The 18,840-nt window shown below is 38.9% G+C and overlaps 2 protein-coding genes and 1 pseudogene across 2 annotated transcripts in view; 1 reads left to right on the top strand and 2 right to left on the bottom strand.

Annotated features, from left to right (window-relative positions):
• LOC133847368 (laminin subunit alpha lam-3) overlaps positions 1-18,840 on the top strand; it is an 84,737-nt gene that overhangs the window by 21,395 nt on the left and 44,502 nt on the right. The window contains 4 exon segments of the mRNA XM_062282357.1: positions 6,895-7,545; positions 7,547-7,744; positions 11,318-12,357; positions 12,502-13,298. Coding sequence (XP_062138341.1) covers positions 6,895-7,545; positions 7,547-7,744; positions 11,318-12,357; positions 12,502-13,298 — 2,686 coding nt within the window.
• LOC133844304 (synaptosomal-associated protein 25-like) lies at positions 8,329-9,288 on the bottom strand (annotated as a pseudogene).
• LOC133847426 (synaptosomal-associated protein 25-like) lies at positions 10,383-10,865 on the bottom strand. Its single transcript, XM_062282460.1, has one exon. The coding sequence runs from the start codon at positions 10,853-10,855 to the stop codon at positions 10,448-10,450; it is 408 nt and encodes a 135-aa protein (XP_062138444.1). The 5' UTR covers positions 10,856-10,865; the 3' UTR covers positions 10,383-10,447.

The following is an 18,840-nucleotide window of genomic DNA, read 5'->3' as shown; positions in this document are numbered from 1 at the left end:
GGTTTCATCAACTAACGTATGTCATGAGAAGTATTCAAGTAATCGAGACTTATTGAAGTAGAGTCAACGAACATCTACAACTGACACCCACAATTTCTCATCACGTACCATCTGAACTTCAGATACTTCAATCAAAATCAAAGTCAGAAAAAAATAATATATAAATAAAAATTCCATGACAGTCTGTGAATACATTTTGCGTTCATGCAAAATCAACTTAATGGGAGCGTGTAAATTTTGACACATGCCGTTGATATGTTGAGCTCTCTGTCTGCTCTCCTCCCTTCGTTCTCTTCATAATGAAAAACGCCATTGAGCGACGCTGCCCTCTGCCAGCATCATAAACAAAAGTCATGGGAACCTTACAAAAAACGCAGAATTTAAGTTCTTTTTTTTACGTTTGTGACATTTTAAAGCAATTTTGTTTGTCTGTCACCGCCTGACCAAAAATTCAGTTCAACATGTGTCAATTGTAGCCACGAAATAAGCGAAACCAATAAATGAAAAAAATGTTCAGACTCTAATTTCTAACGACGCATCCATAAAAGGTAATTCGTATTTTTTTGGCAACTAACATATTTTTTTGTACTTGCAAACTCTATAAAACTGACAAAGTTAATTAAAGGACGAGCCAATTTAAATATTAATGCGATGCTCTCGAGAAGTTGGGCTCCCGTTTGTAGTCTTCGTTATTTATTAATAACTCTTGGAACGCATGGCTGTCATAAATCTCTCATACTTGAGGCATATGCGAAAACATTGTTATTGTACCCTGTAATCTTAATGCGACCATAGGGTATGCGTACACAATGGAGGAAGTATGTAAATCAATTTATTGTGCTTACTTTCCTCATATATTAATGGAAATAAATTGGAGAACTTGGAGAACTAGAATTGTATTCAGTTTTTAAAAATTCGTTTTTTTAATCGAAGCGTTTTCACATTTTCAAACTAGTTTTTCATATTAAAAGTAAATTTTAACATAGATGTAGAGAGTATCTACTGATCGTATCGTGGTAGATAATTTATTCATACTTGTTAATTTTAAATCAGTGCTCGAAGTTGGTTCTGCGCTCGTCTGTTTTAATTAAGTGTGCACTTCCATGTGAATATCTTTGTCTTCTCTTGTCTTGTTTGTGGCGTCTTTCTGCGCCTTTCGCCAGCATATGGCAATGAAAGAATTATATCAAAACATTGAAATATCTTTCGAATCGAGACAGAAACAGAGAGAGCGAGAGTCTCGAGTGCAAACTGCACTTGAAATGTCAACTTTATGTCGGCTGAAGTTAAGCAGACAATTTTTCAGCACATAATTGGCCATATAGTAGAAGATTGTGAAAGTTCACAATGATCAAGGCAGTCATAATGATGATATGATTGAGATTCGTAATGCTCATTAGCTGACTAAGCAGCTGCACTAAGGAGGAAATGCTTGGTGTGTGGCCACAAAATATAATACTTTGCTGTTTTTTCTGTTTACCTCGATCCACAATGGAATTTCAATTAACACACGATTTGCACACAATAAGTATTCGGAGTTGCAATGTTGCACTGATTGTAGGATAGGTCAAACTCTGGAACGAGATACTTTCCTTGTTTCACAGATTCACAAAAGAGTTGCAGAAGACTGCAGCTCACAATATTTGTGAACGTGAAGTAAGTTATGATATTTAGTAAACAAATATAAACTTTATCATAATGCACTCACCTAGAGTCTGTTAGTAAAATGAGAACCAATTATTATATTTATTTTTAAAACTTCTCCTGTCTCTCAGGGACGTCACAGGCAATTAGCACTCATTTCCATTTCCTATTCCCATTTCTTCAATTCGTCAGCATCCCCCCAAAATAGTTATCGCTTAATTTATGTATTCATCTGTTTCGACGGGAAATATTTAAAGCATTTGTCACAACTGTTTAAAAACACATTTGGAAGAAATCTCCCCACGTCCGAAATAAATAGACAACAGACAGACAATCAGCCCACCAAATTTATGACCTCTGACGGAAACTTGACATTCGAAGTTTGTATTTTTTTTCATGGGCGACAAAGCATTGAAGCCTTCGAGTTGATTTTAACAATTAGACTATCGAGTTATTTACAACAACAAGAAACAGCGTGAACAGCAACAACAACAACAAGAACAACAACAAACATAAGACAGGCATGTGTCAACGATTTGACAACTTAAAATATTTTTGTCGCTCGCAGAAAAAGGCAGCAGACTGCCGCCAAAAGCGGCCAAAAGGCAACTGCAACTGTCAGCCAAACAGTCAGGCATTCAGTCAGTCAGTCCGTCCGTCCGTCAGTCAGTCAGTGAGTCTGTCATTCTGTCAACTTGAACTGGCCACAACAATGTCTAGATTTATGCTTCAATGACTTTGGGGCGCGCGTGACTAATTGAAAGTCTAGCGAGCATTCTGGGAATGGCGGGTATGTAGTATGGAGTAGCTAAACTTCAGTGCTTCTTAAACTGTAGAACACTTGGCTAATCGCAAATTAGATGCTTTAACTGTTACATTATTGGTGCGAATGGGGGGTTTAAAAGAAATGTCAAAAAACTTAACCATTTGAAAAATATTTGTAATATTCACTTCCGAAGTATGCAATTTAAATTTGGGTAAAAAAAGATAAAAATACTGACAGTTTCATGTGCAGACACATGGATTTTCGTTATTGGATTAATTCTAAACCGGTTAAAAATCGATTTATATCATTGATTTTTCTGCCCAAACTGCGAAATGTTTGTGATTGTTTTTTCAAGCGGCAACATCAACAAGCTGGATTAAAAATGTTTTTCTTTGATTTTTATAGGCATTTAATTGCTTCATTAAATTTAGCCAAATTTGGCCAAAAAGTTGTGCCTGTTGTTGTCGACGTTGTTGTTGTTGTTGTCTCTGTTGTTGCTGGCGGCGGCGCCCGCGGTTTGGGGCAGCTTTACGTAACTGTAATTCAAATGTTTGACAAGTTGTTGCAACATTCGCCAGCAAACAGCGGACCAACTAAAGCAACAGCAACAACAGCAACAACAACAGGCAAAGCGTGTTACAAGCCACGTTCGCGACGCATTTAGGCGTTGCAATTATTTTAATGGTCAATTTATTTATTTGTTTTGACTGTGATGTTTTTCACGTTTCTCCTTTTTCAGAATGCTTCTCCCCTTTTTCTGTTGTGCGTTTCGTTTTCACAGTTGTTGTGGCATTTACATAAATCGCTTAAAGGTTTTTTTTGTAAATTGTTAACGTGATTGAAGCTTTGCTTGAAATCCTCATGCATGTAATTCTTCACATGGATTTAAGGCTTTTGCCTTTTATAGTAAGTGAAGGCGAATCGCAATATTTGTTAGTCTCTGGAATTGAACTGTGAACTTACTGCAGTTGCAGTTAATGCGCCAATTTAAAGATAAGAAAAGTTGCCAGCAAAAAGTTTTCCATGCGAAGCATTGAACTTTTTATTACCCCCACACGAAGTATAAAGAAAACTAAAGCAACGGAACAAGCAAGAATTTTAAAGTTTAAGGTCATCGACTATATGATACGCTGTAGACATAAATGAACAACCAAATTGGCCATTAATTAACCTACTATCTAAGTTACTTTAAAAAATATATCAAATGCTGCGCACCCATAAAATATTATTTTATTTTGTATAGGTTATTTTTTATAGTCTTTGCCACTTCATGATCTTAGGGTAGACATTCATGCTTTTCTCTGTCATGTAGGTTCATTCACTACAAAAGCCAAAAATTATGCGCTTCGCTTGTTGGCCGCCTTATCTAAAAACGTGCCAGCCAAAAATTCTATTTCTTGGCCGCTTCAAATGGGCCAAAACTTTAAAAATTGTTGCAAAAAAAACCAAAAACGAAAATACTTCAATTACGAGTGCTCAACCTAAAGTTACTCTATTAATTCAACGAGAATAATAATACTTTTCAAACAACACTAAATAATGATTAAGATAGTGTTGTAAATGCGTCCATATTATATATGTCATAATTAGTATAATAAACATGACCGTATTAAGTTGTAATTAGCCTTCACTTTGTTGTATGGACACACTTGATCCTAACGTTCTCTATGTATGACAGAATATGAGTTCATTATCGATGTTGTGTATTTTATTTGGAAACGGATATTGATAATCTAAGAGATAGATCATTTAAATGTCGAATTTTCCCTTAAAAGCAAGTCGTTCAATTTCTACAGGGTATTGCAAAAATTGTGAATAAGTTCCTTGCAGACATATGAGTGATATGCAGATGGCGACTACAAAACCAAAATAAAAAATGAAACAAAAAAATCTTTCTAAAATTTTTTTTATTTTATTGTGAACTGTCAGCTAGTTTGCTGTCTGTCTAGCCACAAAATTTCGCGCTTGTTTATTTTTAAAGTTTATGATGCGACTCAGTGAGTTTTCTGGGATTACGGCATTTGTTTTTATGGTTATAGTTTTCTTCCATTTCTGCGACTTTTATACAATTAGCTCGGGCAACGTGTTGCCGTTGTGCTCGATTAATGTCGGCCATTGAGCGATAAATATTTAATGATCGTCTAAATGCTAAATAATAATAATTTATGGCCTGCAATTGTGAATTTCGATTCTATAGCTTATAACTCTCAATGTCTCATCTACCGCTATAAGGCTGATAAGAGTGCCTCGCTCCTTTGTCATCCCAATTAAGTTGTCTGTGTTGCATATTTTTACCATTTTGTTGTCTAATTTGACAGCGATTGGGGTTTATCAATTTGCAGCATCTGAGAAACGGGTTTCATTGTGTGGCCAGTTATTATCTGGAATGCATATAACAATAAATTAGGCATTTGGCTGACCAAATATATTAATACATTTGTATTTCTCCGACACGCCCTAGAGATGATCATCGCTTTATCAACTCGTTTTTTCGTTTCCTCTCCCAGCTGTTGTTTTCGCATTTGTTGAACAAGCTCGTCGCTATTGAAAGTCATGTCAATTGGCCCGTCAGTTCGTTGCTGATAAAAAATGTCAAGAGCTACATTGCCTGCCCCAAGCACTGACAGCTTCCAGTTGCCGTGCCGATGATTGCAATCTACACAGTTCCTCCACTGCCCTATAGAGAGCATCATACATACCTGACTCTCTGTGTGTCTGTGTCTGTGGTTCCCGCTTATCGGCAACTTGTTTGGTGACCAGGCAGGAAGCTTCAGTCAGCAGACGCGTGCACTTGCTTTTGGTCTGGCTTTAATCTGTGATCAAGGTTAGTGCAATTGACGGAGACAACATAATTTCAGCAGATGACTTATCGATAGTTCGTTCAATGATGGATAAAAACAAACGCAATTTATATTTTGAGATTTAGATTGTAGAGTGACATTTTTATTGGTTTGGTTATTATTATTATTATTCTTATTACATTAGTTTAATTATATTTCGTTTTATTTATAGACACTTTAATTATAGCTGGCCATTTTCCTAGTTCGATTCGTTGTAGTCCACAAATCATTTTGTAGCATGCAATAAATTTCTCGCTGACACTCGCTAATTTGCCTCCTGCGAGATCTCGGTTCATTTCTTTGCTTCTGCATTTCTGCCTATCTCTGTCGTATCTTATCAGCGTTGTGTGGCAGTTGCTGTTGTTGCAATGTAATCGAATACTGGCAGAAGAAAATTGGAAGAGTGCGATGCGGCACGCATGTGCAGTGGCTTTTCCAGTGGCTGCGTGCGTTTTATCAGTGACTGCGAATCGGAAAAACTTGTAGCGAAAATGTTGCAGTCGTTGTATGTGGCAGCAACTAGTAACTGGCAACAGGCAAGAAGCAAGTGCCTTTGAAATTTGATAGACTCGTTGCGGCTTGTTGCTTGTCGCTATATTATCTCTGCCTGATATGGTCCTGACATTTTGGCCATGAGTTTGCGGGCTTATGAGTTTTGGTTGTGCTTAAAAAAAAATGTCGTTAGATGGCGCCAGTTGGCTTAGCCACGTCTTATAATCAATTATAGCCTGGTCGGAAAGCCACACCTTGCCGCAAGTTGCCTTTTATTGGCTTTAGTTTTCCATTTTTCGATCTCTTGACAACGATAGGCATAACACGCGACGTTTTTGGCATTTGCCATTTTATTTTCAGTATTTTAAACAATTTTTCGAAAATGCCTCATACTACACACAACCACAAACACCAAGAAAAATAAATAAATAAATATAAATATAAATATCGCTTGTCAGCTGCTGCTGCCGGGCGTGTTCCAGGCGATTGGTAGGTGGTTTTTCGCGGCATTTTTGTTGACAGTTTGGAAAATTTATGACGCGACGATGGCGTTGGGTTATAGTTTTTCATGGCGTTTTCTTCGCTGGTTTTTTCTTTTATTGTTTTTTCGGCAGCCAACGGCAACAGCAGCCAACTTCAACAACATTAACAGACAACATTGAGTTTGTCTGCTGCAGTTGCTGATAGAAAGATATAAAACTAAATAGAAACATCAGCGAATTGCCCCAAAGTGACAGAAACAACGCTGCTTGGCTTCCTTTCCTAATTTATAGCCCGCACAGTGGCTGTAAAAACTGTAAGTCAACTGCGGTTTGTTCGCATCCAAATAGCAAGTAAAAAATCACAGTTGGAATTAACTAAGCTAGTAAAGCTTTCGAGTTTTGAGTTTGTACACATAAAATGACTAACCTTAAGTTAGACTTCTTTCATTTGTGAAATTTATCTGGAGTGGCAGATAAATAATAATAATTATGTTAGGGTGAAAACAGTTTAGATTTTGCAAACACAAAGAAAAACGTTCACAGGTTTATGTCACTTATGTATCAGTTGTTTTGTCCGTCTGAATTATTCTGTCAATTCTGGACAATATTTTAAATGCTCAAATTTCTATCATTGCATTTTCCTAACTGTCTTTATTAATCTCCATTTCAGACATACCAAATATTCTTCATTATGCTGAAGTCGGCCAACTCGCCGCGTCCCGCTTCCTGGATACTCGAGAAATCCCTCGATGGCATCAACTATGAGCCATGGCAGTACTTTGGCCTGAGCGATGCAGACTGCAAGCGTCGCTATAATCTGCCTGGCCAGAATGGAAAGTATATGTTCCAAAACGACACCGAAGTCATCTGCACAACACAGTTCTCAAAGGCATTGCCTTTGGAGAATGGCGAACTACACGTCTCCCTAATGAAGAATAGACCTGGAGCCATGGCCCAAACACCTGAGTTGATGCAGTTCATCACGGCGCGTTTCATGCGCATTCGACTGCAGGGCATGCACTCAACAGCGAATCTGGACAACAGCGTCGATTGGGTGCTCGACTCCCAATCGATGGAGAAGCGCAGCTTCTACAGTCTGAAGCAGTTGCGTGTGAGCGCTCGACTAGATTGCAATGGAAATGCGGATCGCACCCAGGAAGTAATGGGCAGCCAGTTGCTACAGTGCAGTTGTCAGAACAACGCCTGTGGCATGCAGTGCGAACAGTGTTGTCCACTTTATCAGGACCGCGTTTATCGTCCTGGCGCCGAGTGCGAGATTTGCGAATGTCATGGCCATGCTCTCAGCTGCAGCTACGATTCGTTTTTTGGAGCGAGGCATTTGTGAGAACTGCGTCAATAATACGGCGGGCAACGAGTGCGAATTCTGTGCCGGAGGCTTCTACAGAGCGGCAGATGCAGCACCAACTGAACCGTGTTTGCCCTGCTCTTGCAATCCACAACGTTCGACAGGCATCTGTGCTCCGGTCGGAGGCGCATGTCATTGCCTGGAAGGCTTTCAGGTAAGCAATGATAAGTGCATAAAAATATATTTTATTTGTAGCTGAGTTGCGTTGTTATTAAAAACTCGAAAAAATAAAGAAATGTTTAAGTGGTGTTCATTGTCACTCAATATAAAATTAGTGATTAATGTATTTAATAAATGCATTAAATTCTCAAAGCTAATTACTTAGTTCCACAATCAGCAATTTCATTATTGTAACGAACATTTTTATTTTTCTTTAAATTGGAGGATTCCATTTATACTCAAAATTATTTAGAAAAGTATGTAAACAAAGATGCTATACATCATTTAAATATTAATAATAAAAAAATAGATTAATAATATTTTTTAAAGCACACAAAAATGAATTTGACACTACCCTTAAATTTTTAATCATTCCTCCGTCGTCCGTCTCAATTCACCTTTTCCTCCTCCTTAAAATGCTTAGCTTCGCTTCGGGCTCAAGTTGAGGTTTTGTTGCTTGAGTTGTTTACTAAGTAGTTTGTGTGCGTTAAATATAAAAGTTTAATAGTTTTTAATATCGCCATAATTAAAGCAACTAAATGAACTGCTAAGTAACGGTAGTAGGTTTTTGTGCCCACAACATAGTATTGTTTTTGTTCAGTATATAGTTCATAATTGTTGCATATCTTTTTGATGCTATTGTTGTGCTTCTGTTGTTGCTACATCTACTGGTGAAAGTTTCAAGTGAGAGTTAGATAGCAGGAAGTTAATTGGTAGCGATGGGTGGGGTGGTTATCGGTATCAAGCAGTTATAATTGATCATTCAATTTGACACCTGATTAACTTTTGAGCAAATTAATTACGCGTTTAGTAGCATCGTCCACGCGCAAATTGTTGGGAATCACCCTTGGCATTGATGCGTTTGATTTGTTTGTTTTGATTCTCCAACTCGGATCCCATATCAATCGCCATGTTACGCAAATTGTCCAATATCGAATTTACCTGCCCCAAATTCTCATCCATCTCATCCTCGCGTACATCGTTCGTTATTCTTGCCACATAGCCCGATTGCGCTGGATGTCCCATTTCATTTCGTTCACGCTGCGGCTGACTTCTAACAACTTTGCCATCATCATTCGCCTTCCAGACGCTATAGTCCTTCAGATTGACTTTCTTCCACGGCAGCACACAGATGCCACAGCCTTTCTCCATGGCGCTGATATTCTTTTCCGCCTCACGCATATTCGCATTAATACGATCCATTCCCTCCTCAATGTGATCCAATTTCTCGCCCTGACCACCCAACGCTACAAGAGTGCGATTGCCTGCCTTCTCGGATTCTTCCACCATGCTGAGTATGCGACGAGTACTTTCCAAGGAATCATTGACAACTTGAGCGGATTTGAGCTTCAGTTCCTGCTGCTCGGTGCGTGGTTCATTCTTCACAGCGGCAGCCATAGCGTGACTATTCGATGTGGGTGTAAGTTACTTACTGATGACTGCCTCTCAGTGTATAGCAAGTGATTGCGAATTTCTCAGTGATTGAGGCTGCAAAAAATAGCTAGGAAATGACTCACAATTAACAGCTGACGCCACTTGCTGACGATGATGATGTGTAGTCCTTTTATTAAGTTCGTTTATTTTTGTAAAACAGGAACTTAAATTTGATAAACGTTTTTGATTTAATAAGTTTTGTTTCAGTTATTTTTGTACAATATTTTGGTAAATGTATACACACTAAGTATAAAACCAATTGTATATATTAAAAAGAGGTGGCGAGCCATCGCTTGCACTATAGACTCTTTTCAATGTTTTAATATTTAATAAGAAAACTATGCTTTTGCGTCCACATAATATTTCATTTTTTAACTATTCATGAAATTATTCTTTCAGGTTGCAATTTTACTCTTTACTTGCCGAGTTGTAACCATAAGCTATAATTTTTATTTACTAAAGTAGAGAGATCCAGAGAATTGTCAACATGGCAATTGCATACAGTTTTCAAACTGCTTGTTTTTTAAAACAGCATATTACTTACAGATTTTTCATTTGAGTGTCATTTTATAGAATAAAATAAAAATAAAATAAAATAAATTTCTTCGCACATTTTATCTGTGCTTTGAAGTGTGAAGTTTGATCGGCTGATCCGAGCAGTGTGATTATTCGGCTGTTGATCGCGTACGATTTTTTTTTTCATTCACCCGAAGCCGTTCTCTGGTACGAATATAACACAATGTTTTTAATATCAAATATATCACATTCGGTTTGCTAAAAATTATTAATAACTTCTAATGGTTAAGTAACCACTGCTAGAATTGTTTTATTTTTTTATTTATTTATTTGAAAGTAAGAATATATTGGTGATGACAAAAAATATATATTGACTCTGAATAATTAAATATTATTTTTTTTAAATTAGTACAAAAATTATCTTAAAAATCTTATTACACGATCAAGAAACGGTTCATAAATAGGTTAAAAAAAATCGCTCACCTCTTTCTAAATGCTTTGCTTCGCTTCGGCTCAAGTTGAGTGTTTTTTGCTTTAGTTGTTTACTAAGTAGTTTGTGTGTATGTTGAATATAAAAGTTCATTAATTTTTGATATCGCCATAATTAAAGGATAACAGTAGTAGGTTTTTGTGCCCACAACATAGTATTGTTTTTGTTCGGAACATAGTTCATAATTTTGCATTTATTTTTGATGCTATTGCTATGCTTTTGTTGTTGCTCCATCTACTGGTGATCGGTATCAAGCAGTTATAATTGATCATTAAATTTTGACACCTGATTAACACCGTCAATGCGCATATAGTTGGAATCATCCTTGGCATTGATGGTTTCGATTTTTTTGTTTGGGTTCACCAACTCGGATTCCATATTATTCGCTTTCCAGTCGTCCTTCAGAATAATTTTATTACACGGCAGCACGCTGATGCCATAGTATTTCTCCATGCCGCTGAGATTCTTTTCCTCCTCACGCATATCCGCATTATTGCGACCCATTCCCTCCTCAATGCGATCCAATACCTCGTTCTGATCACACAAAGGCTTAAGAGAGCGAATTTCCATCTCGTTGAATTCTTCCATCATGCTGAGTATGCGACGAGTACTTTCCAAGGAATCAACGGATTTGAGCTGCTGCTCGGTGCGTAGTTTATTCTTCATAGCGACAGCCATAGCGCATTGGTATTTTAAGTCAATTTAATTTTTCGCTTTGCTCAAAATTATCAACAATTACACTCAGCTGATTACAACTTCCAATTGTGAAGTAACCACTGTTTGATTGGCGCGCTAGAATTGTTTTTTTTTATTTATTGGAAAGTAGGAATATATTGCTGAGCACAACAAATATACGTATATATAACATTTTGTAATTTTTCATTGGATTGACTCTGAATAAATAAATATATATCCATTTTTAAAAATAACACAAATATTAAACAAGAAGAGGTTGATAAATATGATAAAAAAAAATCACTCGCCATTCTGTTGTGTGGTGAATATTTCCTTAAGGTTTGGATTTTAGAGAATTTTAAAATCGCCAGATATTTTTGAGCTATCTGTGTGCATTCAATTAACTTAATAATACCCTACTTCTAAATAACAAATAAATTAAAAATCTTTCAGGGTCCCCACTGCGAGGAGTGTGCGCCCAATCACTACGGCGACGATTGTCGACGCTGCGAATGCGATGAACGTGGCACAATGGAGGGCAGCGCCTGTGCGGGCAGTTGTCAGTGCAAGGCAAATGTGCAGGGCGAAACATGCGCCGAGTGTGCCACAGGCTACTATGATTTGGATGAACACAATCCAGATGGCTGCAGTCGCTGCTGGTGCTCACAGGTCTCCGAGACTTGCCACAGTGCCAAGCTGCAAACTCTGGCCTTTGAGACACTAAACGATTGGAGGTTGACAGACATCCAGCGGCAGCAGTCGATTGCTGTGACCGTGGATGCGGAGCAAATGCGTCTGATCTTTGGCAATGAATTGGATGAAGTTGAGGCGATCTACTGGCAGGCACCAGTGGGTTACCTTGGGAATCGACTGACCAGCTACGGTGCCAGGCTCCAGTTACAACTCTCCTGGGTGGTGATGCGAGGCGACACCTCGGGCAAACCAACAACAGGACCCAATGTCATACTGTGTGGCAAGAATGGACTTAAGATCGCTTATGCAGATGAATCCTTTGAGAGTTTGGAGGTGGCTCTCAATGTAACTCTCACGGAACAGGGCTGGTATCATGTGCCGCCCGCTGTGAAGGATATCAAGACACGACTTCGACGCACAGAGGGAGGTGCTTATCATGGGGAGCCCGTGACGAGATCACAGTTTCTATCCGTGATGGTCTCACTGGATGCAATGCTTATACGCGCTGCCTATCACACAGATCAGGTGGAAACTTCGCTGGAGCGTGCTGTCATCTATTCGGGAGGCTTAGAACTCGGAGCTAAGGCCACCACACAGGTGGAGCAATGCATTTGCCCGGCCGGCTACACGGGTCTCTCTTGTGAAGGCTGCGCCTTTGGCTACAAACGCATCTACGAGAACTCCACGGATCATCAGCTGCTGGGCAAGTGCATTCCCTGTCCCTGCAATGGACACTCCAATTCGTGTGATCTGCAGAGCGGCAACTGTGGCGACTGTATGCACAACACTTTCGGAGAGCGGTAAGTAAATGCATTCCACATGCCACAATCCACTTTAGCGAGTGCACACACTGGGGATTGAACGCTCGCTAAACTCACCACACAGCGAGTGCCACTGCTTAGCCAAGACACACACCATTTATGCGGCATTCTTTTTCATTGCAGCTGCGAGCGTTGCCAGCTCGGTTTCTATGGCAACCCATTGCAAGGCACGCCACACGATTGCAAGCGATGCGCCTGCCCCCTCTCAGAGGAGTCCAATAACTTCTCACCCAGCTGCCAGCTGAAAAGCTACAACTACATGGATCTAAATCCACAGTTTGAGCTGATTGAACATGCCGAATACATTTGCACCCAGTGCCCCGAGGGCTATACGGGCGACCATTGCCAAGTGTGTGATGATGGCTACTACGGCAATCCCATGCAACTGGGCAGCAGCTGTCAGCGCTGCAATTGCGAAGGCGGACCCTGCAACGTCACCACCGGTGCCTGCATCACCTGCCAGGGCAACACCGAAGGTTGGCACTGCGAGCGCTGCAAACTGGGCCACTGGGGTGATCCCGCTGTCGGCTGTGAGGCCTGCCATTGCTATGGCGAGGGCTCCGAGAGCGAGCTCTGCGACAGCACAGATGGTCAGTGTCTGTGCCGCCCAAGATTCGCTGGCCAGAAATGTGATCAATGCGAAACCGGTTTTGCCCATGTCGAGTTGCAATGTGTGCCCTGTAATTGCGATGCACTTGGCGCAGCTGTCTTGGACAGTTGCAATGCCAGCACTGGACAGTGCGAGTGTAAGCTGGGTGTAATGGGTGTCAAGTGCCAGGAATGCGAAGATGGTTACTTTGGCATGAATGTGAATGTCGAGCGACAAGAGGATTTAGCTGCGCTGCGTGAGGCAGAAAACGATGCTGATTGGGAGTTGGTTCCAGAGGATGATGACCAGATGGATGCCGTGGCCTGTGAGGGTGAGTGAACATTCGTACTACTTATACTATTCGACTAGGGAATACCCTTTTAAGTTAACAACTGCCTTCTAAAAGTTGAAATGAAATTAAAATAATATTTAAGTTTTATTCTTTGTACAAATTTATTTGCTGTGTACAAGACAAGGGAAATGTAAATAAAATTATTCAGGAAATCTATGATAGGCTTTAAAAGTGATATTAGACAATAACTCATATGAATAATTAATAACGTAGCTCGTATAAAGGTGAAATATATGTCAAACAAAACCAGATGTGAAATGAACAGCTAATGCAATGTGTAATATTAATATTGCTTTACTAATGAATATCTTAAAAAGTTTTGAAAAATCTTATCAGTTAAATTACCTTTAATAATAGATGAAGATTGCGACTAAAAGTATCTTGAGCAAATTAAAAAGGGATTTGATTTCAAGAAATTAATTTAAAGTTACTCCAGTTTCATACATTTTGAAGGTCTGCAAAATGGCAGACGATGTACCCAGATGATGATGCATACACAGTGATTTCACTTAAGTGCGGCTAAGAACAAAGAAATTCTTGAAATATTCCATGTTGCATGTGCAGCATGCCCCTAATTTGTGTGTTGGCCTTTGATAGATGGATATGTGCTCTGTTGTGGTTGCACCTATGAAAACCAGATGTGAGATGTGCGGTGTAAAGTGCTGTGGCTCATCAATAAGTGCGAGCACAAGTATGTGTAGTAGAAGAAAAATGCGGTCGATCTACAAGCTGCGCGTAATTGATTTTTTGCTCCATTTTCAAGTTTGAAACGTAGTGGACTCTTTTCTATATACCCTATCATAGTTTTGCTGCCCTCAAGGAAAAGTCTAGTTAATTCTTTTTGAAAATCAATTACTTGGCTGACCGTAGCTTATTAGCTAATTAACTGCCAGTAAAATTAAAAAGAGATAATAAAATCCCAGAAAAGACTACCTTAAAAAGTCGACAGCCGCAGCCAAAGTTTTTAGCTTTGGGTACGGAGCAGTACGCTAAAAAAGTGAGTGAAAAAGCATAAGCAAGAAAATTGAAGAATAGAAAAGGCAACGTTTTGGATTATGCAATTCGAGTTCTTGTTCAAGTACAACACCTCCGACAACGAGAAGAGAAGACGACACGAGAGAAGACAGATAGATAAAAGACGAAACTGATGAAGACCTATTATACATCTGCTGAGGTTTCTTTCAAACTCAACTTGCTGTTGCCGTTTGTTGCCCATCCGTGTTACAAAACAATAAATTGTTATTTGAGTACACTTTGTATCATAACTACTCTGCAACAACTGCCGTTTTTTGCCTATTGTCTATAGAAGAAAATGGTGTTAAAAATTGTAGAAAAAGAGTTGACGGACTTCAAGGAGAACTGCCTACAGGTCTCCGATATATCATCTTACAATGGGCCTCTATAATGAGCAATGTATGTTGAATTCAGACAGAATGCATATATTTGAGTGTGATGATGATGATGATGCAATAATGATACGCCCATAAAATAATTATCGTACTGAGTGAAGTAATTTACAATTCATGAAGTCATATTTTAAATTAATATTTGAAATATTTTACAATTTACATTTATTTAAACACCCAATCTAATTCACTTGCAGCGATTATAATTCTATACAATTTAATATAAATTTATCGCCCTTGTATCATAAAACACCCACTGCAAAATATTTGTGCAGAGAATTGCTTTCAACAATCGCAACAACAATCCCAACAGTGATTTATAACCACAACAGGAATTTAAGTTATGACAGCACAAAAGTTCAGATTTTGTTATGCAAAACTTTTGGTTTGTAACTTGGCTAACCAAAGAGTAAAGAGTTAAAGTCATTTTGAAAAAAATGTATAAAAACACAGCGTTTTTGTTAAAGACATTAGGGTCAAGAGTCGAAATTTGAGCTTGATTGAAGAGATTTTAGTTGCAAGCTCGAAGGTGTTTTTAGTTGCAACAAGTTACAAGCTGTCTTTGCTCAACAATTGCTGTCTTCTGGGTCAAAATATCAAGTCGCTTAGACATAACTTGAACCATCATACTTAATTAACAATTTGTGGTGTCTGCTGTGGCGCACAGTTTTAGAAGCACTGCCGGCCAACCAGTTTGCAATGCATGCCAATCTTTGGCAATATATCTAACACCCGAATCGCAGTTTGACTTCTGTGCTCCAAAAGAAGTCAATAGCCAAAAGCCTGTTTGGATTCGGGTCTCTATTTCTCCTATCAAAACATCTCACTATCTCCGAACTCGCTGAACAGCCATGACAATGAAAGACTGCAATGACAATTGTGGCCTGGACTTGGATTTGCTTTGCCACACACAACGGTAGCTCCATCTAGCTGACGGACGGCACACGGTAGCTGCAGTTGCAGTTGCAATAGCAACAACTTTCATAAGCAACACCCACGCACATGCCACGAAATTGTGTGCAGAGTCAGTAGCTCAAGATGTGAGATATGGGCTGAAAAGTGATTGAGAAATAAGTTGGGCAATTCCGTAAGAACTATACTCTTTACTATTACTAATCCACAACTTAAGCAGATGTATCATTAGTCTATAAATGGAAAAGTTTTAGAAGGGAAATAAATGGTAAATCTAACTGACAAAGAAAAATAGAAGAATCAAGACAACATTTTATTGAATTTTATTTGATAGAATATTGGCTACAAACTTATAATGAAAGTTCAAGAGAATTTTACATTTAAATTTTTAAATTATTTGCAGTTATTGTTCAATTTAAATTCAATAAAATGTGCTATGGGAACATATTACGTATACGTAATTTAAAGAACCTTCTACTTCACCACGTTAAAGCTTTCATTTAATTAGTTTGTTACTAGAATTCAATTCCTTTCTCTTTCAACTGCAGTTGTATTTTTTAACTTTTATCGCGAATCAATTTGCGACTTTGTTTTTGTAAGAAATAGCCGCCAACGCAGTTGTTTGAAATAAGTTCATTTTATGCCGCAGTTTGGTGAAAACCACAGTTGCAATTAATTTCAAGGTATTTAACACAAATATTTGAAATTGTTGCACTAATCAGTTTGGCCGAAAACGTAAATCGGCATCGGAGCAAAGTCAAATGGAAGGCAGTGACAATTTTCGCATATCGATATTTGGTTTTTTCGTTTGTTTGTTGGTTTTTATATTTCTCCTTGCTGGTGGTTCGTTTTCGGTTTCTAAGAGATCTGTCTGTCTCTCTCTCTCTCTCTCCCTCGATTCCGAGAGACTGGGCATACCAATGTCCATAAAAATGTCAACCGCAGCAACAGCAACAATAACAACACCAAGACCAGCAACGGCAAGAAAATATGTACCGCTTGACTTGGATTGCCAAAGTGGTTTTGTCCCAGTGGCTGTTGGTTCGCCGGGGCCTTAAACTGGACACCATCTCGCTTGGCTCCATGCTGTCTGAGACTTTGCTGTGGTTGTGCCTCTCGTTGTTGTTGGTGTTGTTGCTCTGTTGTGGCTGTTGCTGCTGCTGCTGCTGTGGCATGTCTTGGGTGAGCGGCAAATGGAACTGATTACAAAATATGACCAGCGGCTAAATGTATTCGCCGTTTGCTGCTTAATTTCTCAGATAGCAAAGCCTTTAGACCTCTACAACTCTATATTTTTGTTCGTAATTTTTATGCGTGGGTTATAAATTTTGGCCTCTCTGTGTACACCACAAAACGCACGTGCTACTGTTTCTGTTGGTGTTGCTGCTGCTGTTGCTGTTGCTCTTGCTGTGGTTGTCGCCGTCGATGTTTTTGTCGTTGTCGTTGTCCACACTAATGACTAACCAACTGCCAAATTGGTAATGCAAATGAGCTCCTTAAGTGCCTGGCCCAGTTTCCAACTACATTACAGTTTGTTGGAAAAACAACTCTAAATTGTTTTCAAGTTTGCCTAATCTCGACATGGGAACAAAATGTTAATATACTTGTAACACTAGACCCAAAAAAAAAACCAATAAAAATAATAATTTAATGAGCAAAGAACGCCATGATATAAGATTTTCAAATTTGCAAGTATTATTAACTAGCTAAAATTTGTTTTTCGAATTCATCTTATTGGTTTTTAACTATTTCTGAATGGAAAAGTTTGCCACAAAATTGATTCACATATGTGAAACACACTTTGAGATGCTTCAGCTGCTAACTAGGCCAAAACAATTACAAAATTATAGGTAACAAGCACAAAAAAGCAAATAGTAAAATGTGTGAAACAAGTATCTTTTTCACAATTGCCAAAGACAAGACTGAAAATAGTATACCAAGAGAAAGAGTTTGGGATAGCATGTGCTCGACTGACTGATACTCTAGAGGATGAATGATGAACTAAAGTCATTTGAAATATTATTGAATTATGGAGACAACATTTTATAAAAGTAGTTAAAGGCATTTCAAGCTTACTTATTTCTACCCCATTCGACTCAAAGTACAGGGTATTTTGAAAGCAACTTAATACATTGACTTGATACTTGGACTCGGAGTCGCAATGTCGCAGCAAGGTAATCAAGAAGCGTCTAAATGGACAAAATGGAGCAACAACAACCACAACAAGCGACTCTGACAAGTGGTTGTGTTTGTTGTTTGGCCTGTCAACGCATCTGGCTGTGAAATGATGACTGGAAATGGAGCAAGAGGATCCTCACCTCACGTGGCAATAAATTTCAAATCATTTTCAAGCGAGCTGTACACTAACTAACAAATGTGCGATCACTGCCGATCACACACTAACGGTAAATGCAATGCCAGTTGAGAATCAGTTAATGCGATGGCCAAAGAAAGGTAAATTGGGAGTCCGTCTGGCCGTCTGGCGAGTGTAAATGCAAAGCACTTGACACTAATGAATGTGGCTAACAAAATGTAATTGTCAAAAGATGACAATTTGCTCACAATTTGAGTCAAATTTATTGCCTGTTATTAAAGCGGATGCTGCGCTGCGGCTGGCAGAGGCAATCAATTGCTTTCAAACTGTGCCCCCATTGGTCAAGTGATCTCACACTCCAGCTAGGCGCTGGAGTCGAGGCACAGGCCTTTTTGGCATTTTGACTATCTAATTTATGGCCAGTCTTTAACCACAGTAGCTTCTCCTCCTCGCTCGCTGCCTTTATGCATCTCTATCTGCCACCTGGTTGCCATGTTTCTCCTATCGCCAAAATGCCACACGACTGTCCACACAGCCACACAAATACAACACACAACACGGCCATGAAAACACGTCTCCAATTTCCACTCGATCGTGGTGTGATTTTAATTGGTCCAACAAATATTCTTCAGGCACATGCATCGCCATTTCGAGTGCAAATCGATGTATACTCACTGAGCTCTTTTCGGTTTTATGGCGATCGAATAGCAAGCAATTGGGTTGACTACAGTTTGGAGACAAATCACAGGGATTTGAAGTTACGAAAACAATGCAAAATATTGTTTGATTAAAATCATGTTTTAGAATTATATTTTATCAACATAGTAATTCTTACATTTTCATTTTTATCTAATTCGCTCGTAAGAAATCATTATTGTAATGCCTAATT

Source organism: Drosophila sulfurigaster, chromosome 2L (genome assembly GCF_023558435.1).
Source record: "Drosophila sulfurigaster albostrigata strain 15112-1811.04 chromosome 2L, ASM2355843v2, whole genome shotgun sequence".
Lineage (NCBI taxonomy): Eukaryota > Metazoa > Arthropoda > Insecta > Diptera > Drosophilidae > Drosophila > Drosophila sulfurigaster.
Note: the sequence above shows the minus strand (reverse complement) of the source record. Positions and strands in the feature narration are given on the sequence as shown.

Excerpts from the sequence above, each read along its gene's own strand:
- LOC133847426 (XM_062282460.1), bottom strand. The coding sequence starts at position 10,855 with ATGAAGAATAAACTACGCACCGAGCAGCAGCTCAAATCCGTTGATTCC.